Below are 22,592 nucleotides of genomic sequence, written 5' to 3'. Positions count from 1 at the left end.
GCGGGGTGTCGAGGAGGAAAAGCCCCTTTCATATACGGAGTAATTTCTGTTCGTTTTAAGTTTTAATGTCGCTCCTTACTTTCATTTAAAAAAACTTGTTTTTTTTTATTTAATTTCTGAAAGTTTTTTAATTAATGCATGTCTGATTTTGGCTCTCCGTACATAAATTATTAAAATGAAATTTACATATTAATTCTTTTTTTGGCTAAATGGCTTTCTCTTAGTTTTGATCAGACGATTTTGAGAAATAAGGGGTGGGGAAGGAGGTCTTGTTGCCCTCCAATTTTTCGGTTACTTAAAAAGGCACCTAGATCTTTTATTCTTAACGAACGTTTTTATTAGTAAAAAAAAATACGTAACTTAAGAATTAACTTACGTAACCAACTTTTATATTCTTATATTTTTGATTATATATATGAGGGGGCTGGTCCCCTCGTTAATACCTCGCTCTTCACACTAAATCTTGTTTTATCCCAATTCTTTAAGAATGACCCCTGAATCAGAAAGGCCGTAGAATAAATAGTTGAAATTATTAAAAAAAAATTTTAGCATAAAGAGTGAAGTGTTTATCTCCTCCTAAATACCTCGCTCTTTATGCTAAAGTATTTTTAGAACCCCTCATATGCGTAATAATCTCTGTTCCTTTTTAAGTTTTAATGCTTCTCCTTACTTTCGATTGAAAAAACTTTTTCATGTTTATATTTTCATTGTTTTTTTTTATAGTAATGCTAGAAAGTCCTGCGCCCTTTTCATTGAATTTCTCTTCCCCCATGAAATATTCCTCCAAGGAAAGATCCTCCCATATAGCCCCCTCCCCTGAACCCCACACCCAAACCAAAAAAATCCCCCTGATAACGTCGGTACACTTCCCAGTAACCATTACTGTATGTAAACATTGGTCAAAGTTTGTAACTTGCAGCCCCTCCCCCAGGGACTGTGGGGGGTAAGTCATCCCCAAAGACATAGTTATTATGGTTTTCGACTATGCGGAACAAAATGGCTATCTTAAAATTTTGATCCGTTGACTTTGGGAAAAAAATGAGCGTGGGAGGGGGCCTAGGTGCCCTCCAATTTTTTTGGTCACTTAAAAAGGGCACTAGAACTTTTCATTTCTGTTAGAATGAGCCCTCTTGCAACAATCTAGGACTACTTGGTCGATACGATGACCCCTGGGAAAAAAAAAACAAAAAAAAACAAAAAAACAAATAAACACGCACCCGTGATTTGTCTTCTGGCAAAAAATATGAAATTCCACATTTTTGTAGATTGGACCTTGAAATTTTTTCTATAGGGTTCTCTGATACGCTGAATGCGATGGTGCAATTTTCGTTAAGATCCTATGACTTTTAGGGGGTGTTACCCCCTATTTTCCAAAATAAGGCAAATTTTCTCAGGCTCGTAACTTTTGATGACAAACACTAAATTTGATGAAACTTATATATTTGAAATCAGCATAAAAATTCGATTCTTTTGATATATCTTTTAGCATCGAAATTCCGTTTTTTAGAGTTTCGTTTAATATTGATCTGGGTCGCTCCTTACTACAGTTCGTTACCACGAACTGTTTGATGAAATAAAGTTTAAGATCGGGTGTAAGAGTTTAAGATTTGGTAAATCTGCTTTCAGGAGACGACCAATTAAAATTTTTATCATGGTTGGTCAAAAAAGTCCTTTTACCAAAGTATGCCCCGATTTAACGGTTTGCCCTACAAATTCTTCTTTTGTTCGCTTCAACATATTTTGCGGATGAAGAATGACACATTGCCAAAGATCGTTCTTTTTGGTCATCTACCTAGGACGAAACAAAAATCATGGTTTCCGTGAATGAGGTGGGAAGACGTCGTAAGGAAGGAAATTAGAACTTCTTGGGAGGGTGTAAAGAGTAAACCTTTGAATAGATTTGGGTGGTGAAGGACATTATGTAGCTGTTTTGGCCTCATATGGCCTTGGTGCTGCAGTGAGCTGTTAGTGGTCGTAGCAGCACGGCCAAAAATGTAAAACTGCACACGGAGGGAATTTCCATTAAAAATTAAACTCTATTTTTTTCTCATTTTTTTAAAATACATACAATTGTGCAAGATTCCAGATAACCAGGATGAGCATTCAGACTTCAGTTTAACTGTTCTTGGTACATTTTCATCGCCACAGCAGAGAATGGTGCTGCGCTTGGTAAGCACGGATGGTAAATTATAATTACAGAGAAGTCTCCTCATTGATAGAATTTAAAATCCAGGGCACAGAGAGCTATTGCCTCTGGAACCGGATGCTTAGCCGACAATTGTCTCAGCCAAGCTTTTTATTCTCCATGGGAACCGAAACTGCTTGGGTATTAGCGTGTGGGCACTTGTAGTTCTGATTAGACATGCACGTGAACGCTACTTTACTTAACGTTAAACTGCTTTAAAAAATACGGCTTATATGGTATTTCATTTTCCTTTATTATTAGAATAGTTATCCCAAAGCAAACAGCTTTGGGCCTATTTTGAAAAATATATGGAAATCATTCCTTGTGTACCACTAAAATCTGATTTTAATTGAAAAAACCATTAGTTTGTGCTGATTAATCGTTTAAAAAAGATCTGTGGCGTAGATCTTGAAAGCCCACCCCCCTCCAAAAAAAATGATATTTTTAAGTAATTTAAATTTTGTTTTAGAACTCACTGCCTTCCAAAATACAGTTGATGTGAAAATATAAAAACGGGTAAAACCTCTTAATGAGACAGTGATATTAAACACCAAAAGACTTATTTATACAAAAATAACAATAAAGTCCGAACTTATCGGCTTCAAGTTAAGAAACCTTTTTTATCGACGGGGGCAAAAAGAAAAAAAAAGAAAAGGAAAGAAAGCTAAATACTTAGCTTAGGTATAAAAAAGAAAACAAATAGACATTATATATGAACAAAATGAAGCCGAAACATTCGGCTTCACATGTTTCTTTTTTTGTTACATAAGTTTCTCCACCTTGTAAAAAATCTTCACCTGTTTTTGATATACTTCTGTTTCAAATGCATTTTTTTCAAAAATGATTTCGGCGGGATTAATTCAAAAGAGTTTACCAACAATTTCGTAAGATCTTGGATCCCCAAATGAGTCTTTCCGACTAAACAAGTTAATTTTGATTCATTCTTTTTCCTGGCCTGTTTGGTTCATAAGATATGTAGATGTATTGGTTAATGTTTTTCCATATTACGTTATTTGTTTTCGGAATATTTGTTGTCTCAATTATAGTTAAAAAGCAATTTATGCAGAAATTACTGGCCCCAAATCATAGTCAAAAACCCAAAAACATATTTATTACGTTTGTCACTTTTCTCTGATTTTTTTTTTCACCTCCTACTGAATTACCTCAGTTCACTTATTCTTACCTCCTGCTGCTTTTCTCTCGATGAGGTTCCGTGAAGACCTGATTTATGGTAATGCTCAATAACTTCCCAATTTGATTTTCGAGTTGGCTGAGAACAAGTTGTTCCAGGTGTGCTCACTTCAGCAGCTGAACTAGGACCAAGGCTGTAAACACTCGTTGTATAGTTGCCATTGGCTGGATTTCTTGACTGTCGAAGGCTTGACGGACGTTGTATTGATTGAGTTGCGCTCGTAATGGATTCCTGAAAAACAGTTTTTCAGCCATCAAGATATGGAGAAGCTTTTGGTATATTTGAGCCTTTACATTGGCCCTTTTTAGTGTGAGATTCAAATGGCTTAAAACCAGGGTTGTCAAAAGTGGCAGATTGTACTATGTATTGCAGTTCTTTGTTAAAGAAGCATTTTTTTTTTACCTTCCACTAAAGGAAGTAAATTTAAGTACTCCTTTCCCAGTTTAGTACCATAGAAAAAAGTTCTGAAAATAGTACCGTACTTTTTTACGCCTCAAGATCTTTTTGAAGGTAAGATAGTAAATTTAATAAAGTGAAGTGGCAACCATGTGTGAATTAATTAAGATAATTAAAGAGGAGAGTGAAACTAATTAATTTAGATCTACTGAAAATGTTACAAACGAACTATTTTTACAATTATTTTAGTTGTTATTAAAGGGATAATTTTCGCAAATGGGCGTATAAATAAAAATATTTAACTCTGTAACGTGACGAAAAAAGGAAAGAGAGACAAACGTGAACTGAGCCTGTGTTGCAAATAGCCAGTAGGGACACTTTTTTTTGGAGGGGGGGCAAAGTGGATGTGGAAATATCAAAGGCGTTATAGGATTTATCAGTCAAAAATAAGTTATATTTCGATTCTACTAAAATCTGGCATGTCTTATCGATGAGTTTAATCAAAATACACATAACTCTTTTCTTTATTGAGATTTTTTCAATTTCGTAATCCACTCCAAACACATTATCGCCAAATTTCGCCAGTTTTGCAGTTATATATACGATAAAATATATACGATCGTATAATGTATACGATATAGTTATATATACATAAAAGCGTTATATATATGGAAATTATTCCGTATATATTTGACTCTTTCTCACAACTCTACTTTTTAAAACAATAAAAAACTTTAGCGTAAAGAGTGAGGCGTTGAGAGGGGACAACCCCTTTCATATACGGAATAACTTTTTTTTTTTAAGTTCTGATGTTGATCATTACTTGCAGTTAAAAAACTTGTTTTTCTATTTAATTTCTGAACATTTTTGAATTAATGCATGTTTTGATTTTGGCTCACAACACATGAATAATTAAAACGAAATTTGCGTATTAATTTTTTTTTTTTTTTTTTGGCTAAATGGCATTCTCATAGTTTTGACCGGACGATGTTGATAAGAAAAGGGTGGGGGAAGAAACCTAACTTAAAAAGTCAACTAGAACTTTTTATTTTATTTACAAACGTTATATATTATTAATAAATATACGTGACTTACGAATTAACTTACGCAACGAACTTCTATCTTTGTTCATTTTTATTACATATTTCAGGGGGTTTGCCCCCTCGTCAATATCTCGCTCTTTGCACTAAAGCTTGAATTTGTCCCAGTTCTTTAATAATGACCCCTGACTCACAAAGGCCGTAGAATGAATATTTGAAATTACTAAAAATACTTTAGCGTAAAGAGCGAGGTATTATGGAGGACACAGGCCCCCTTATATACGTAATAGGTTCTGTTCATCTTATGTTTTAATGTTGCTCCTTACTTCCAGCTGAGAAAACTTTTTTTTAATTTATTTTCTCATTGTTTTTTTTTTAATAATACTAGAAAATCCTCTACCCCTTCATGGAAATTTTCTTCCCTCGAGATAAATTCCTCCATGGAAAGATCCTTCCACCAATAGATCTTCCCTATACGATACGGATACGGATTGCTGATACGTGCGTATCAGCAATATTTTTGTAACGGCTTATCGTATCAAGAGGAAACTTCATGGGCATCATGACTGGGATACTCAGTTGACCAAAAGGCAAAATGTACCTTCTACTGCTACTATTGATACTGTTTCTACTACTGTTATTAATGCTAATAGTAGTGCACTATTACTACTGCAACTGCTCCTGTTACTACCACTATGTACTATGTACTATGATACTAGTACAATTACGGTAACGCGTTTGAAGGTGAAAATTTGACATAGTATTGAGATGGAATTTGAACTAAATCAAAATACACTATGTGAATGCAGATTTTCAAATGGGCGTATCTCAATAATAAATTTGCGTATTAAGTTGGATCTTTCAGAGAACACCTAAAGGGGAAGATCATCTCAGCAAAAGATAATATGTGCACCCTAGAGCTAATACTACTGTTACCATTTTACCATTACTACTGCTACTCCTTTTGCAACTACTTGTAGGGAAGAGAGCATTGAGATGAAAATTTCAAGAAGCATATGAACATACTGGTTTTCAAAAGGACATACCAGTAATGTTATAGCAAAGGGTAATTGTATAAATGAAACTTCCGGAACTTGATGAGACAAGACAATAAGTTAATACTACTACTGTTAGTAGTACTAGCACTATTCAATACTATTACAAGTAACATCAATATTACTACTGCGACCACAATTACAACTATGCCTAAGGGCTTGAAGTTGAAATTTTCATGAAATTTTGAGGAAGGAAGATGAACTGAATCAGCGCAAGTCCTCGGTATGCAAGTTGTCAAAAGGGTGCAACAGCATTATCTTAAGAACGCTTGGTCTTTGAAGTTGAAACTCACAGGGCTTGATGTGAGGGATGTTGAACTAACCAACAAAAATACTTGCATCCTGATGCTACTGCTTCTACTCATACTACTGCTACTGTTATTATTATTACTACTTCTGTTACTACTACTGCCACTAAAGCTTAGATTGCTGCAATTAATTCTACAGGTATTACTGCTGCTACTGCTATGAAAACTAAAGATATTAAGGCAAAAATTTTGGGATATATAGAAACTGTATGGATCTAAATCGGAGCCCACTATGCCCAAACAGGTTGTCAAGCGGACCTATGAGAAGTTCATCAGAAATGGTTTATGGTATGTATTAAGCTGAAACTTTTAGCGTGTGTTGAAGAGGATGTTGAAGAAACCGAAGGTACCATGCGTATACTGCTAATAAGACTTTTATAGCTATTGTTACTGCAAAAGCGTAGGGTATTAAGGTGAAGCTTTTAAGGAATATTTAGGTGGATGTTGAACTAAACAAAAAAAAAAACTATGAGCACGTGGATTTAAAAAAAAGAGGACAAAGCAATATCTGAAGAACAACTTATGTTATTAATTTAGACCTTTAAGAGTATGTTGTGGGGGATTTTGAACTATCTTGACGGCACTATATGTGTATTTTTAATGCTACCACTACAGTTAATGTAGCTAATGACGCTAAAGGTATTAAGATGAAACTTTTAGGGAACGTTTAGGAGTTTCAAATAAAGGAAAAAACTATATGCATGCAGGTTTTCAAAAGGGCATATAAGGAATATCATAGGAAGCACCACTCTATGATAAACTTTTCAAGGAGCTATTTCAATTCAAAATTAAAAGTTCTGGTGCTCATTTTAAGAGTAAAACAAGATTGGAGGACAAGTGGCCCTTCTCTTAGGCCTATTCATTTTCCAAACGCGGCAAGTCCAAATTTTGAGACAGCCATTTTGTTCAGCATAGCAGACTGGTCCAGCAACTATATTTTTACGGATGTTAGGTGTATCAACCCTCCACAATTATGCAATTGGTCCATTATTCTTTAAAACCAAATGTTGTTTTAAAATAAATCAAAAGGCAGTGTGCTTATGGTTGCCAATAAGACACCTCACCAACATACCGAGAACGACTGGGGGTATTAAGTTGAAACTTTACGGGATGCTACTATCGCTACTTTTGCTCTTAGTGTATTCAGGTTATCAAAGATAATAGATAGAATCTCTTGGGAATTATATTAATTTGATTTTTTCAGCTCAACTTTAGAAGCTATAAAATTAAATTCAAAAATACTTTTTGTGTCAGGATTCAAAATTGTTGAAAAAGTTTCTCCAGCATACAAATAGTAGCCCATACTATAAATTCTTATGAAAAAACTGACAAGATATAAAATATTATTTTTTCCATGAAAAAGACTGTGTCAATAAAAAATCGAACAGAAATTAATTTAAAATTTTCTGGGCAAAATAAGTTTTTCAAAGAAAGCTCAAAGCTCAAATTTCTATTCGATGCATTTCGATAAATATTTGTGTGGGGAAGGGGGTAAGCTGCCCTCTGATCACTTTCACTCTTAAAAAGAAACTAGAATTTCTAATTACAAATCCAATGATCCATCTCCAAATTTTATAAGACCACCCTTTCTATAAAAACCTATATGCATCCAGGGCATAACTTAATACCCTTGCCCTGAGGGCTTTGGGGGGGGGGGGTCCATACTCAAAGAACTAATTTCTTGAGCTTTCAGCTACACTAAAGAAAATCGTTATTTCAAAATTTCAATCGGATTTGTTTGGGTAAATGATGGGCGCGGGGGGAGGGGCTATTTGCCCTCCAAATACGTTCGGCTATTATAAAGGCCACTAGCCCTCTTAATTTACAACTGAATGAGGTGCTTTTGAAGTTTCTACGACAGCTTCTTCTATACGAAGTTCCCTGGTCTAAAAAATAATTGTACATTGTGCCAAGATCGTTCTTCGCTTAGCCAGCACTATTACGCTGCCTATGATGGCACCAAATTACTTATCTAGGGATAATCTCGCAAAAATCAAGCGCTTTGCACAGTTTTTTGTTCTATGACTGCATAATTTACACTTCTCCAGAATGATCTAGAAATGTAGTCCGAAATATAATTCAGGTATCTTCCAGAAAAATTTATTATGAAACCAGAATCCCGAAAGAATTTGACGAGATATGTGGCATTGACAATATGTTTTGTTTTGTAGTAAATCGGGATTGGAAACCTAGTGTAATACATTACTTGCATTTAATTTTTTTGAAACATTGCAAAAAAAACTGACTTTTTTATCAACTAAAACCCTCCTTGATCTGTTTGAAGTGTCAGGAAATGTTATTAAAAGCCCGAAAACACACGTGCAAGGTTATCTACCCTAAAACCCTTCTTAGGGAATGATGGCTACCTAAAGTCAATAATATAGTTTGGCAGAGAACTTGACTCACACAACAATAGCATTGCGATTCAAAGACATTAAAGAAGTGTCCACAATTAGATTAATCCAGTTCCTCCACATTGATGTTATAGATTCCTTGGAAAATTGAAAAAATTATGGCAAAAAATTCATTACCGTTGCGATTTGAGTTCTTGTATTTTCACCTCCCCAAACCTCTTATTAAACTCCAAATAATGGCAAGTATAAGGAAAAATTACAGGAAATTCAATATCTAAACAGATTATTTTAGCTGCTTCTTACAGTTTTCCAAATCATTGTCCTTTGTTGCCTTTTTAACCTTCCCCCCCTAAAATATGTACATTTGCGACTTGAAAAAACAGAAACAGTTTTTAATTATATTAGACATTTCCTTGGGGGGATGGAAGGACACAAATATCTTAAGTTTATTTCGGAAAAGCCAACCGAGAAAAAAGAAACCTATCAAACTAAATCAGCAAATATCACCTGCAAAATATGAATGATAAGCAGGAAAAGCCATCAAATTTAAGATAAAGAGTGCCACCAAAAGAAATCACAGTGTAGGGGGGGGTGAAAGCTACAAGTATTTTTGTCTTCAACAAGGTTTAAATGTAAATATTTTTTATGTGGCTTCAGTTATAGTAGTTAATGTTTTCTTGTTCCTCGGGAAGCCGCAACCTCGCCTAGCATCCGCCCCACCGCTTTCCGACGTTAGTACCACCAAGTTGATATTAACGAGACATCTTGCTAAGTAAGAAATAATTTCCTATCCCAGCCTATAGAGGGTTAAATTTTTCCCTCCATCCCTCTTTCTCTCTATCTATCTATTTCAATCTCTTTTTCTCCCCCTCTTTTGAATAATTAGTGTTCAGCAGGGCGATTGATCATTGCAAGCACACACGTAGGAAACATTTCTTTAGGTGGGAAGATTAACAAACACAGGAAAACAGGTATGTTGCGACTATTGTTTTATCAAAAGGTTTTTTTTTTATATTGGAATCATTCCTGAAGCGTGTCGCGTTGACTTTACACCCAAAATACCTAAGATAAAAAGCCAAATCTTAATCCTCTTGCCCCTGTCCTATTATTAGGTTTAGGGTATTTCCTAGAATCAAACAGTTCGTGGTAACAAACTGTAGTAAGGAGCGACCCGGCTCAATAGTAACCAAAACTCTAAAAAACGGAATTTTGATATCAATAGCTATGTCAAAAAAATCGCATTTAATGCTGATCATAAATATATAAGTTTCATCGAGTTTGGCATTACCCATCAAAAGTTACAAGCCTGAGAAAATTTGTCTTATTTTAGAAAATAGGGAGAAACATCCCCTCAAAGTAATAGAATCTTAACGAAAATAACACCATCAGATTCAGCGTATCAGAGACCCTAGTATAGAAGTTTAAAGCTCCTATCTACAAAAATGTGGAATTTTGTATTTTTTGCCAGACGATAGATCACAGATGTGTTTTTTTTTTCTTTTTTTCCAGGGGTCATCGTGTCCACCAAGTGGTACTAGAATGTTGCGAAAGGGCTCATTCAAATGGAAATTAAAAGTTCTAGTGCCCGTTTTAAGTGACCAAAACAATTGGAGGGCACCTAGGCCTCCTCCCACGCTAATTATTTTCAAAAAGTCGCCGGATCAAAATTCTGAGATAGCCATTTTATTCAACATAGTCAAAAAACATTATAACTTGGTCTTTGGGGACGACTTACTCCCCCACACTCCCCGTGGGAGGGGCTACAAGTTACAAGCTTTGACCAGTGCTTACACATAGTAATGGTTATTGGGAAGTGTACAGACGTTTTCAGGGGGATTTTTTGGTAGGGGGGAGGGGTTGAGAAGAGGGGGACATGCTGGGGGAACTTTCCATGGATGAATTGGTCATGGGGGAAGAAAATTTCCATGAACGGAGCGCAGGATTTTCTAGCATTACTTAAAAAAAAACAATGAATAAATAAATATGAAAAAAAATTTTCAACTGAAAGTAAGGAGCAGCATTAAAACTTAAAACGAACAGAGATTATTACGAATATGAGGGGTTCACCTCCTTCTAATACCTCGCTCTTCGCACTTAAGTATTTTTAGTAATTTCAACTATTTATTCTACAGTCTTTGTGATTCAGGGGTCATTCTTAAGGAATTGGGACAAAATTTAAGCTTTAGTGTAAAGAGCGAGGTACTGACGAGGGGTGAACCCCCTCAGATCTATATATCTATATATATAAAAATAAGTTGTCTGTGTGTGTGTGTGTGACTGTGTCGAGTGACGTCATGTTTGTGTGTCGACTGACGTCATGTTTGTCGACTGACGTCATTTTAAGGATTGAGCTATATGCGTCATGAAGTTGTTTGTCGACTGACGTCATGTTTGTCAACTGATGAAATTACATACCGGGACACCGGGACACAAATGACGACCGGGACACAGGGAATATAAATGACGACCGGGAACCTCAAAGAGAAATTACAGACTGGGACACCCGGACACAAATCACGACCAGGACACAGGGAATATAAATGACAGCTAGTATGTAATAAAAACTTGCAAAAACAGAAGTTCGTTACGTAAGATAATTTGTAAGTTACGTATATCTTTTACTAATAAAAACGTTCGTAAAAAATTTGAAGTTCTAGTTGCCTTTTTAAGTAACCAAAAATTGGAGGGCAACTAGGCCTCCTTCCCCACTCCTTATTTTCTCAGTACCATTCAATCAAAACTCTGAGGAAGCCATTTAGCCAAAAAAACAAATATGCAAATTTCGTTTTAATTATTCATCTGCGGAGAGCCAAAATCAAAAAGTACATTAATTCAAAAACGTTCGGATATTAAATAAAAAAAACAAGTTTTTTTAAATGAAAGTAAGGAGCGACATTAAAACTTAAAACGAACAGAAATTACTTCGTGTATGAAAGGGGCTGTTCCCTCATCAACGCCTCACTCTTTACGCTGAAGTTTTTTACTGTTTTGAAAAAGTAGAGTTGAGAGAAAGAGTCAAACTTTAGCGGAAAGAGCAGGGCGTTGATGAGGGAGCAGCCCCTTTCATATACGAAGTAATTTTTGTCCGTTGTAAGTTTTAATGTCGCTCTTTACTTTCATTAAAAAAAAATTATTTAATTTTAAGCTAATAACGCTTGGTACTTTGAGAAGACTTGTTATGTACCAGCGTTTCAGTTGTGTTCCCAACCAGGGTTGCCAACTGGAAACATTTATGTCAAAACGCCACATTCCAATATGCCAGGACACAATGACATAAAAGGGCAAAAAATTTACATATTTTTGAAATTTGGGACATGAAAGGGTAAAAAGGGACACATTTTTTAAAATTTATGACATAAAATAAAACACTTCCTACTGGATATGCATATTGGCAAGAAAAAATGTCACTTTTCATCTAAGTAGTCCTTTTTCTCGTATTTTTTTTTGTGCTTTTTTTAGCATCCGGGTTTTTCTAAAGATGTAGTAAGTAAAGGATATTCTCCGACGTAAGGGATTTACATTTTTATACGGTTTTCGTGCTTTCGCACTAAGTCATTTTGTACGAATGTTTATATTGATTTTTTTCGTTTTCGTTTTATTTGATGTTAACTGACCACTTTGAAAGAGGCTTGCGAAACGTCTTTTGATCATTGCTAAAATTAAAAAAAAACTCCAGTTTTTGATATTTCACCATGGGCACATTTTAGTTAGATGTGACTTATTTTTGGATTCTCGGGGGACACATTCATGGACCAAAATGTTGGCAGCCCTGCTACCAACTCAAGACCGGTTGCTAACATGCGTTGAATGTTTTTTTGTTTTTTTTTAGGGTACTGATATAAATTTGAATTCCAGCTAAGTCTACTAAACTTAAATTTCAACTTATGACATTGCAGTTGATTTACATTACATCTAAAGCATCAAAGATTTATTTCTCATCATTTTCACTAGCTCTTCACTTTAGACTCAAAGAAAATTAAGGGGAGAAACCCCTATTTTGTGCTTCTTCTATGGGCTATCGGCTTTTCAATCGCAACTATTTACATATCACTATATAAACATATCATTATAGTAACACATAGTAACATAGTAAGGCATAGTAACACGTAGTAACATAGTATGGTAACACTATTTATATATCTACTTATTTTTTCATTAGTAAGGATTACTACTTATTTTTATAACTTAATATCCGATGTCAGAGAAACTTGGGGGCAGCTAACCTAGCCCTACCAAGGCCTATATGTTTTTACTTATTTACTACTTAAATTGTATTTACTATTATATTACTACTATATTTATATAATAATTATAAAATATAGGAAAAATATATAGTAATACTTTTATATTTACTATATATTTTTACACGTTTTACTACTTAGTTTTCATAGAAAAGCATAGTAACAATTTTGCAAGGCATAGTAACACATAATAACACAGTAACACTATTTACATATCTACTTATTTTTCCTTCATTAATACATTATTTCTATTTTTCTTCTTCTTCTTCGCAACAACAATAAATTTAGAAAGACAACTTAAAAAAAATTGAGAATTTAGGAAACACAATTAATTATTTTTAGTCAATAGATTTGCAGCGAAAAAGAAGGAATATGTATATTTTTTCCTTTTCCTTTTATATTTCTTCCTTTTCCTTTTAAACAAAAAATAAATTAAAAAGCAAGATTAAGAACTGTAGATTTATGACTTTTTTTTTTGTTTTTTTTTTTTTTTTTGTTTTTTTGCTTTCATTCAATAGATTCACAGCAAAAAAGGAGCGACTGGAAGAAGACTTTCCCCAGCACTATTTTGGCAAGAGATTCAAAATATGATGCCAAATGACTAGATTCATCGATCTGATTTTCTGCTTTATAAAGGATTACATTGTCCAGATCCCGTTCGGAGATAAATAGGTGCTACATATCGAGAGCAAGCCTTTTCCGTCCGCTTTCTAATCTTAATAAAGCAGATTCAGCAGCTAAAAGATTTGATGAGGCTAATGTACAGTTTTTAATGAGCTGAGAATCGTAATTTAAGAAAGATTCCAGTTTATCAAAATTGATGGGCAATGAAAAAAAACAACAAATAAAAAGCAAAAGCTACAAGTAATTTGGTTCTCTATGGTTGCATAAAGACAAGATTTTAGGAAAGGGTAGGGTATGTTACTAAGAATAAAATGTGTAAAGCTAGAAAAACAGAGTTAAGGCTACGTTTTCAGATAAAAAAAAATACAAATTAACTCTCAAATTCGAGGATAATATTGAACTAAAAAATGGGGTAATTAAACATTTACGGAATTAAAAACTACCATCAAACAGTTCGTGGTAATGAAAAGTTTGACCTTATGTGACCAGGCTCAATAGTAGCCAAAACTCTAAAAAACAGAATTTTAATACCAATAGATACATCAAAATAATTCAATTTTTATGCTGATTATAAATATGCAAGTTTCATCAAGTTTCGTCGTACCCATCAAAAATCACGAGCCTGAGAAAATTTGCCTAATTTTCAAGAAAAGGGGAAACACACCTTAAAAGTCAAAGAATCTTAATGAAAGTTATACCATCATATTCAGCGTATCAGATAACCCTATGACAGAGGTTTATGCAAGTTCTCTTTCCCTTTTTGAGTGACCAAAAAAATGGAGGGCATCTAGGCCACCCCACGCATATTTTTTTCCCGAAGTCACCAGATCAAAATTTTGAGATAGCAATTTTACCCAGCTTAGTCGAAATATCTGTTAACTATGTCTTTGAGGACGACTTAATCCCACACAGTCACAGGTAGAAACGCTGTAAGTTATGTTTTCAGATAATTATATATAATTTGTTTACATATAATATTGTTTACATATAATATTGGTTATTGGTAAGTATACAGACGAATTTCGTGAGGATTCTTTCTGGTGGAGGGGGGGGGGAACTGGTGATTCGGTTATATGGGAATATATTTTCATGGGGGAAGAGAATTTCCATGAAGGGACGCTGGATTTTCCAGCATTGTTTAAAAACCAATCTGAAATTAAATAGAAAAAGAAATTTTTCAGCCGAGAGTAAGGAGTAACATTAGACTTTAAAGCGAACAGAAATTATTACGTATATGAGGAGGTCTGTCCCCTCGTCAATGCCTCGCTCTTGGCGCTAAAGTATTTTTAGTAATTTCAAAAGCGCTATTTATTGTAATTAAATGGGTCATTCTTGAGGAACTGGAACGAAATTCGAACTTTAAAGTAAAGAGCGAGGTATTGACGAGGTGATGAACCCCGCCATGTTATGTGTATGAGGAAATTTTCCCCCTCGTTATTATCTCGCTCTTTACGTTAAAGTACGATTGTTTTTTAAATAATGGCCGATATTGTGTTATTTTCTTGCCAATGTTAGCATGTAGTTTATGTTAAACAGCTTCATAACTATGATTTTAATGTGATAATAAACCAAAGATATTTTATCTCTTCGGCTTGTTTTTGTTGTTAATAAAATAAAAAAAATTCCAACTGAAAGTAAGAAATAACACTAAAACTTAAAACGAACATAAATTATTACGTATATCTTTCAAAGATCTTTTCTTTCATTCATTTCTGTCATTTGAGAATTGCTCAACTTGTGACTTCCATTTTCATAAAATAGTTTTGAGCTCTTTGGCTGTTCTGTTGCTATGTCTTACAAAATTAGTTCCGTAAATATCACTAATTTCAGTTATAATAATATTAATAATTTATTTATACCCTCTATACATACATGGCTGTACACAGAGGAGTATAGGATACAAATGAAAAGAAAAATGAAAAATAAAGTTACACTTCTAACGAAAAGGACAACAATACGGATCTCATATTACTGGTAATCTATATATATATATAAATAAGTTGTTTGTCTGTGTGTCTGTCTACTGACGTCATGTTTGTGTGTCGACTGACGTCATATTTGTCAACTGACCTCATTATGAGGATTGAGCATTATTCCGTCATGAAGTTGTTTGTCGACTGACGTCATGCTTGTCGACTGACGAAATTACAGATCGGGACAACGGGACACAAATGAAGACCGGGACACAGGGGATATGAATGACGACCGGGACACTCAAAGAGAAATTACAGACTGAGACACCGGGGCGCAAATAACGACCGGGACACAGGGAATATAAATAACGACCGGGACACAGGGACACAACTAAAAAGGGGACGCCAGGGGGCGCAGGGGGGATATATAATTGACGACCGGGACACAGGGAATGTTCAAGGGCAATCATTAGAATAATGAGGTATAGATCTGAATACGGATTTTTTTTCCCATGGACAATTATATGCTGCATGTTCAAGGGTCGGTAAACCTGACAATCTATTTATATGCACAGACAATGGGACAGCGAATAATGTTGTATATTCGCAAGATATAAGTATATAAGGCTTCGACCAGGACACAGGGAATATAAATGGACACAGGGAATATAAATGACGACCGGGACAGTCAAAGATAAATTACAGACTGGGACACCGGGACACAAATGACGACCGGGACACAGGAAATATAAATGATGACCGGGACACAGAGACAAAACTACAACGGGGACGCCGGGGGCACAGGGGGGATATATAAATGGAATGTTCGATTAGCAATCACCATTCGCAAGTTTTACGTAGTTAAAAACATATAAATATCTATCTATATTCACAGGTGGGACACAGGGACACACTTACGATGGCGCGTAACTAATATGACGCGCAACGACTTAGGCGCACGGGGGGGGGGCTTGGGGGGGCGAAGCGCCCCCACCAACTAGGTGTTGGGGTGGCACGAAGCGCCACCCCAACAGCTAGCTATCTATATAAAAATAAGTTGTTTGTGTGTCTGTCGACTGACGTCATGTTTGTGTATCGTATGACGTCATGTTTGTCGACTGACGTCATTATATGACGTCATTATACTGGCGTCATTGGTTTGCAGAATGGTGTTTTTCACATTTTGGTGTCATTGAAGTGGGAGGATAGTCATAAGAATCTACCCGAAATACAAAAGAGAAACTAAATTGTATTGTCTGAAAAATTGTTCTGTTTAACTTCTTATTTTAGAAAATAAGGAGCTGCTAGATGAACTAGGAAAAATTGAAGAAGAAATGCCACAATTAAAGGCTAAAATTTTTGTTTGTTGTGACAGAAAACCTGGGAACAATGAAAAAAAAAACTACTGAAAAACGACTGGTTACCGCAAACTGACTTGAACTCACATCCTTCGAATTTGAAAGAGAACATCTAAGCCAATGTGCTACGGTAACTAATCATATAGATTGCATTATCGAATATATGATTAATATAGAATGATAGAGAAAATGGAATATATCTTCTATCTATCTATCTATCTTCTATATATATAAAAATAAGTTGTCTGTCTGTGGATCAGGTGACGTCATGTTTCTGTGTTGACTGACGTCATGAAACTAGTTGTCGTCATTTTTGCTTTGACGGTGACGTCATTAACGGTATTTAAGACATTTGTTCACGGAAAAATGTTTAATTGTAAAATGACTGAAGAACCTACAATGGCAACAGCCGAGGAAGCTGCTCAAAGAGTTTATGCCAAAAAACTTGCTGCTGATAGAGAAAGTAAGAAAAGAAAGCGTTCCGAGGAATCACAAGAACAGCAAGAAAACAGGCTTGCGGCTAAAGAACGCAAAACCGCGGAGTTAGATGAAAATCCACCTGGACAGCGAGAGTCAAAACATATCAAAACTGAAAATGATAGCGATGATGATTGGGTTTGGGATTTTGACTTGGATAAGGTCATCAATGCCTACCAGATTTAAGTTAAAAAAAACAAAGGTTCGTCGATATGTACTTAATAGTGACGCTGAAAAATAAAGAAGAAAAAGAAAACTGAAAAAAAGAAAAAAGGTAAAAAACTAAAAAAAAACTAAAAAGAAAAAACACTCAAAGAGAAATTACAGACCGGGACACAAATGACGACCGAGACAGAGGGAATATAAGTGACGACCGGGAACCTCAAAGAGAAATTACAGACTGGGACACCCGGATACAAATCACGACCGGGACACAGGGAATATAAATGACGACCGGGACACAGGGACACAACTACAGCGGGGACGCCGGGGGCACAGGCGGGATATATAAATGATGACCGGGACACAGGGATTGTTCGAATAGAAATTACAGACCGGGACACCGGGACACAAATGACGACCGGGACACCGGGACACAGGGAATATAAATGACGACCGGGACACTCAAAGAGAAATTACAAACTGGGACACCGGGACACAATTGACGACCGGGACACAGGGAATATAAATGACGACCGGGACACAGGGACACATCATTAGAATAACGAGGTATAGATCTGAATACGGATTGTTTTTCCCATGGACAATTATATGTTGCATGTTCAAGAGTCAGTAAACCTGACAATCTATTTATATGCACAGACAATGGGACAGCGAAGAATGTTGTATATTCGCATGTTTTACGTAGTTAAAAACATATATTTATATCTATCTCTATTCACAGGTGGGACACAGGGACACAACTACAATGGTGCGTAACTAATATGGCGCGTAACGACTTACGCGCGCGGGGGGGCTTGGGGGGCGCGAAGCGCCCCACAAACTAGGTGTTGGGGTGGCGCGAAGCGCCACCCCAACAGCTAGTATATATATAAAAATAAGTTGTCTGTCCGTTACGCCAGATTATATCTTCTATATATATAAAAGAAAACAAACTAGAATGTAAAAACTGGAAATTGCATAATTATTTCGAAATATTTTGACAATAGATTAAAGTAATTCGAAAAAAGAAAAATGGTAAAAAACTAAAAAAACTAAAAAGAAAAAACTAAAAAAAAAATTAAAAATTAAAAAAATTAAAAAAAACCTAAAAAGAAAAAACGTAGAAAAATAAAAAAACTAAAAAACTAAAAAAAAACTAAAAAAAGCTAAAAAACTAAAAAAAAGAAGAAATAAAAAAAAGTGGAAATTGCTCAAATATTTCAATATATTTTGACAATAGATTAAAGTAATTCGAAAACCTTAAAACAGATACCCCAAATTTTGAGGTTTAATATAAATTGTTGGTGCTTTAGCATGCTTGGCACGTAAAGATTTTTCCAAGTGTCAATGTTAGAATGAACATTGACAAATTGAAGAAAACAAATTAATAAAAAGAAGAAACTAAAAAAAGAGAAAACTAAAAAAGAAAAAAAATAAAGAAGAAACTGTATCTATATATTTAAAAATCTATATATATATAAATAAGTTGTCTGTCTTTTATGTCCGTTACACTATGTCTGTTACGCCAGATTATATCTTATCTATATATAAAAATAAGTTGTATGTATTTTTGTATTGAGGGTTTGCATATGACGTCTGAAAAATAAAGAAGAAAAAGAAAACTGAAAAAAGAAAAATGGTAAAAAACTAAAAAAATAACTAAAAAGAAAAAACTAAAAAAAACTAAAAAATAAAAAACTTAAAAAGAAAAAATGTAAAAAAAATAAAAAAATAAAAAACTAAAAAACTAAAAAGAAAAAAACTAAAAAAAGCTAAACAACTAAAAAAAAAACGAAAAAAAACTGGGAATTGCACAAATATTTCAATTTATTATGACAAAAGATTAAGGTAATTTGAAAACCTTAAAACAGATACCCAAATTTGAGGTTTATTATAAATTGTTGGAGCTTTAGCTTGCTTGGCACGTAAAGATTTTTCCAAGTGTCAATGTTAGAATGAACATTGACAAATTGAAGAAAACAAATCAATAAAAAGAAGAAACTTTAAAAACTTAAATAGAAGAAACTTAGTTTTAGAAAAGTAAAAAACAAAAAAAAACTGAAATGAAACTGTATCTATATATCTATATAAATGACGACCGGGACACTCAAAGAGAAATTACAGACTGGGATACCGGGACACAAATGACGACCGGGATACAGGGAATATAAATGACGACCTGGACACAGGGACACAACTACAACGGGGACGCCGGGGCACAGGGGGATATATAGATGACGACGGGAACACAGGGAATGTTCGATTAGCAATCACCATCAACAAAGCTCAAGGGCAATCGTTAGCAAAATGCGGTATAGATATGAATACGGATTGTTTTCCCATGGACAATTATTATGTTGCATGTTCAAGAGTTGGTAAACCTGACAATCTATTTATATGGACAGACAATAGGACAGCAAAGAATGTTGTATATTCGCAAGTTTTACGTAGTTAAATATATATATATATATATATATATATATATATATATATATATATATATATATATATATATATATATATATATATATATATATATATATATATATATATATATATATAAAATATAAGTTGTCTGTGTGTGGATCTGTGGATCAGGTGACGTCACCTGAAAAAACTGGATCAGGTGACGTCAAAACTGAAAAAACTAAAAAAAGGCAAAAACTACAAAAAAAACTAAAAACTAATAAAAAAAATAAAAAAGCTAAAAAACTAAAAAAACTAAAAAAAGGCAAAAACTACAAAAAAACTAAAAACTAATAAAAAAGCTAAAAAACTAAAAAAACTAAAAAAAAGCAAAAACTACAAAAAAAACTAAAAACTAATAAAAAAAATAAAAAAGCTAAAAAACTAAAAAAACTAAAAAAAGGTAAAAAACTAAAAAAACTAAAAACTAAAAAAACTAAAAAAAAGGAAAAAACTGAAAAATAAGCTAAAATAAAGGTAAAAACCAATAAAAAACTAAAAAAAAAACTGAAAAAACTAAAAAAAGGCAAAAACTACAAAAAAAACAAAAAACTAATAAAAAAAGTAAAAAAGCTAAAAAACTAAAAAAACTAAAAAAACTAAAAAAGGTAAAAAACTAAAAAAAATAAAAAATAAAAAAAAACTAAAAAAAAGGAAAAAACTGAAAAATAAGCTAAAATAAAGGTAAAAACCAATAAAAAACGAAAAAAAAAAGGAAAAAACTAAAAAAAAATTTCATCTAAAAAACTAAAAAAAACTAAAAAAGGTAAAAACTAAAAGAACTAAAAAAGAAAAAAATAAATGACGACACTCAAAGAGAAAGCGACCAGGACAAAAGGAATGTTCGATTAGCAATCAACAAAGCACCGGGACACAGGGAGTATAAATGACGACCAGGACATAAGTAAAAAAAAAACTAACAAAACTAAAAAGAAGGTAAAAACTACAAAAAAACTAAAAAGAAAAAAACTAAAAAAAGGCAAAAACTACAAAAAAAACTAAAAACTAATAAAAAAGCTAAAAAACTAAAAAAACTAAAAAAAGGCAAAAACTACAAAAAAAACTAAAAACTAATAAAAAAAATAAAAAACCTAAAAAACTAAAAAAACTAAAAAAACTAAAAAAAGGTAAAAAACTAAAAAAACTAAAAACTAAAAAAAACTAAAAAAAAGGAAAAAACTGAAAAATAAGCTAAAATAAAGGTAAAAACCAATAAAAAACTAAAAAAAAAACTGAAAAACTAAAAAAAGGCAAAAACTACAAAAAAAACTAAAAACTAATAAAAAAAGTAAAAAAGCTAAAAAACTAAAAAAAATAAAAAAACTAAAAAAAGATAAAAAACTAAAAAAAATAAAAAATAAAAAAAAACTAAAAAAAAGGAAAAAACTGAAAAATAAGCTAAAATAAAGGTAAAAACCAATAAAAAACTAAAAAGAAAAAAAGGAAAAAACTAAAAAAAATTTTCATCTAAAAAACTAAAAAAAAACTTAAAAAGGTAAAAACTAAAAGAACTAAAAAAGAAAAAAATAAATGACGACACTCAAAGAGAAAGCGACCAGGACAAAAGGAATGTTCGATTAGCAATCAACAAAGCACCGAGACACAGGGAGTATAAATGACGACCAGGACATAAGTAAAAAAAAAATTTAACAAAACTAAAAAGAAGGTAAAAACTACAAAAAAACTAAAAAGAAAAAAAACTAAAAACTAATAAAAAAACTAAAAAATCTAAAAATCTAAATAAACTAAAAAAGAAAAAAAAAGGAAAAAAATAAAGGAGAAAAACAAAACTAAAAAACGAATGTATATACAGACCGGGACACCGGGATACAAATGACGACCGGGACACAGGGAATATAAATGACGACCGGGACACAGGGACACAACTACAACGGGACACCGGGGGAAACAGGGGGATATAAATGACGACCGGGACACCGGGACAGGGAATGGTCGATTAGCAATCACCATCAACAAAGCTCAAGGGCAATCATTAGAATCATGAGGTATAGATCTGAATACAGATTGTTTTCCCATGGACCATTATATGTTGCATGTTCAAGAGTCGGTAAACCTGACAATCTATTTATATGCAAAGACAATGGGACAGCAAAAAATGTTGTATATTCGCAAGTTTTACGTAGTTAAAACCATATATATATATATATATATATATATATATATATATATATATATATATATATATATATATATATATATATATCTATATTCACAGGTGGGACATAGGGACACAACTACAATGGCGCGTAACTATTATGGCGCGTAACGACTTACGCGCGCGGGGGGGCTTGGGGGGGCGCGAAGCGCCCCCACCAACTAGGTGTTGGGGTGGCGCAAAGCGCCACCCCAACAGCTAGTATATATATATATAAAATAAGTTGTCTGTGTGTCGAGTGACGTCATTTTTGTGTGTCGACTGACGTCATGTTTGTCGACTGACGAAATTACAGACCGGGACATCGGGACGCAAATGACGACCGGGACATAGGGAATATAAATGACGACCGGGACACTCAAAGAGAAAGCGACCGGGACACAAGGAATATTCGATTAGCAATCACTATCAACAAAGCACCGGGACACAGGGGATATAAATGACGACCAGGGCACTCAAAGAGAAATTACAGACCGGGACACCGGAACACAAATGACGACCGGGACAAAAATGACGACCGGGACACCAGGACAGAGGGAATATAAATGACGACCGGGACACTCAAAGAGAAATTACAGACTGGGACACCGGGACACAGGGAAACAACAACAACGGGAACGCCGGGGGGCACAGGGGGATATATAA

General features: G+C 34.0%; 1 protein-coding gene across 1 annotated transcript in view; it reads right to left on the bottom strand.

Annotated features, from left to right (window-relative positions):
- LOC136026504 (adenylate cyclase type 5-like) overlaps nucleotides 1-22,592 on the bottom strand; it is a 300,964-nt gene that overhangs the window by 241,262 nt on the left and 37,110 nt on the right. The window contains exon 3 of the mRNA XM_065703133.1: nucleotides 3,369-3,608. Within this exon, the coding sequence (XP_065559205.1) occupies nucleotides 3,369-3,608 (240 nt within the window). The remainder of the gene's footprint in view (nucleotides 1-3,368; nucleotides 3,609-22,592) is intronic.

Source organism: Artemia franciscana, chromosome 4 (assembly GCF_032884065.1).
Source record: "Artemia franciscana chromosome 4, ASM3288406v1, whole genome shotgun sequence".
NCBI classification, from domain to species: Eukaryota; Metazoa; Arthropoda; class Branchiopoda; order Anostraca; family Artemiidae; genus Artemia; species Artemia franciscana.
The sequence above is the reverse complement of the archived record's forward strand: the minus strand, read 5'-3'. Positions and strand labels throughout refer to the sequence as shown.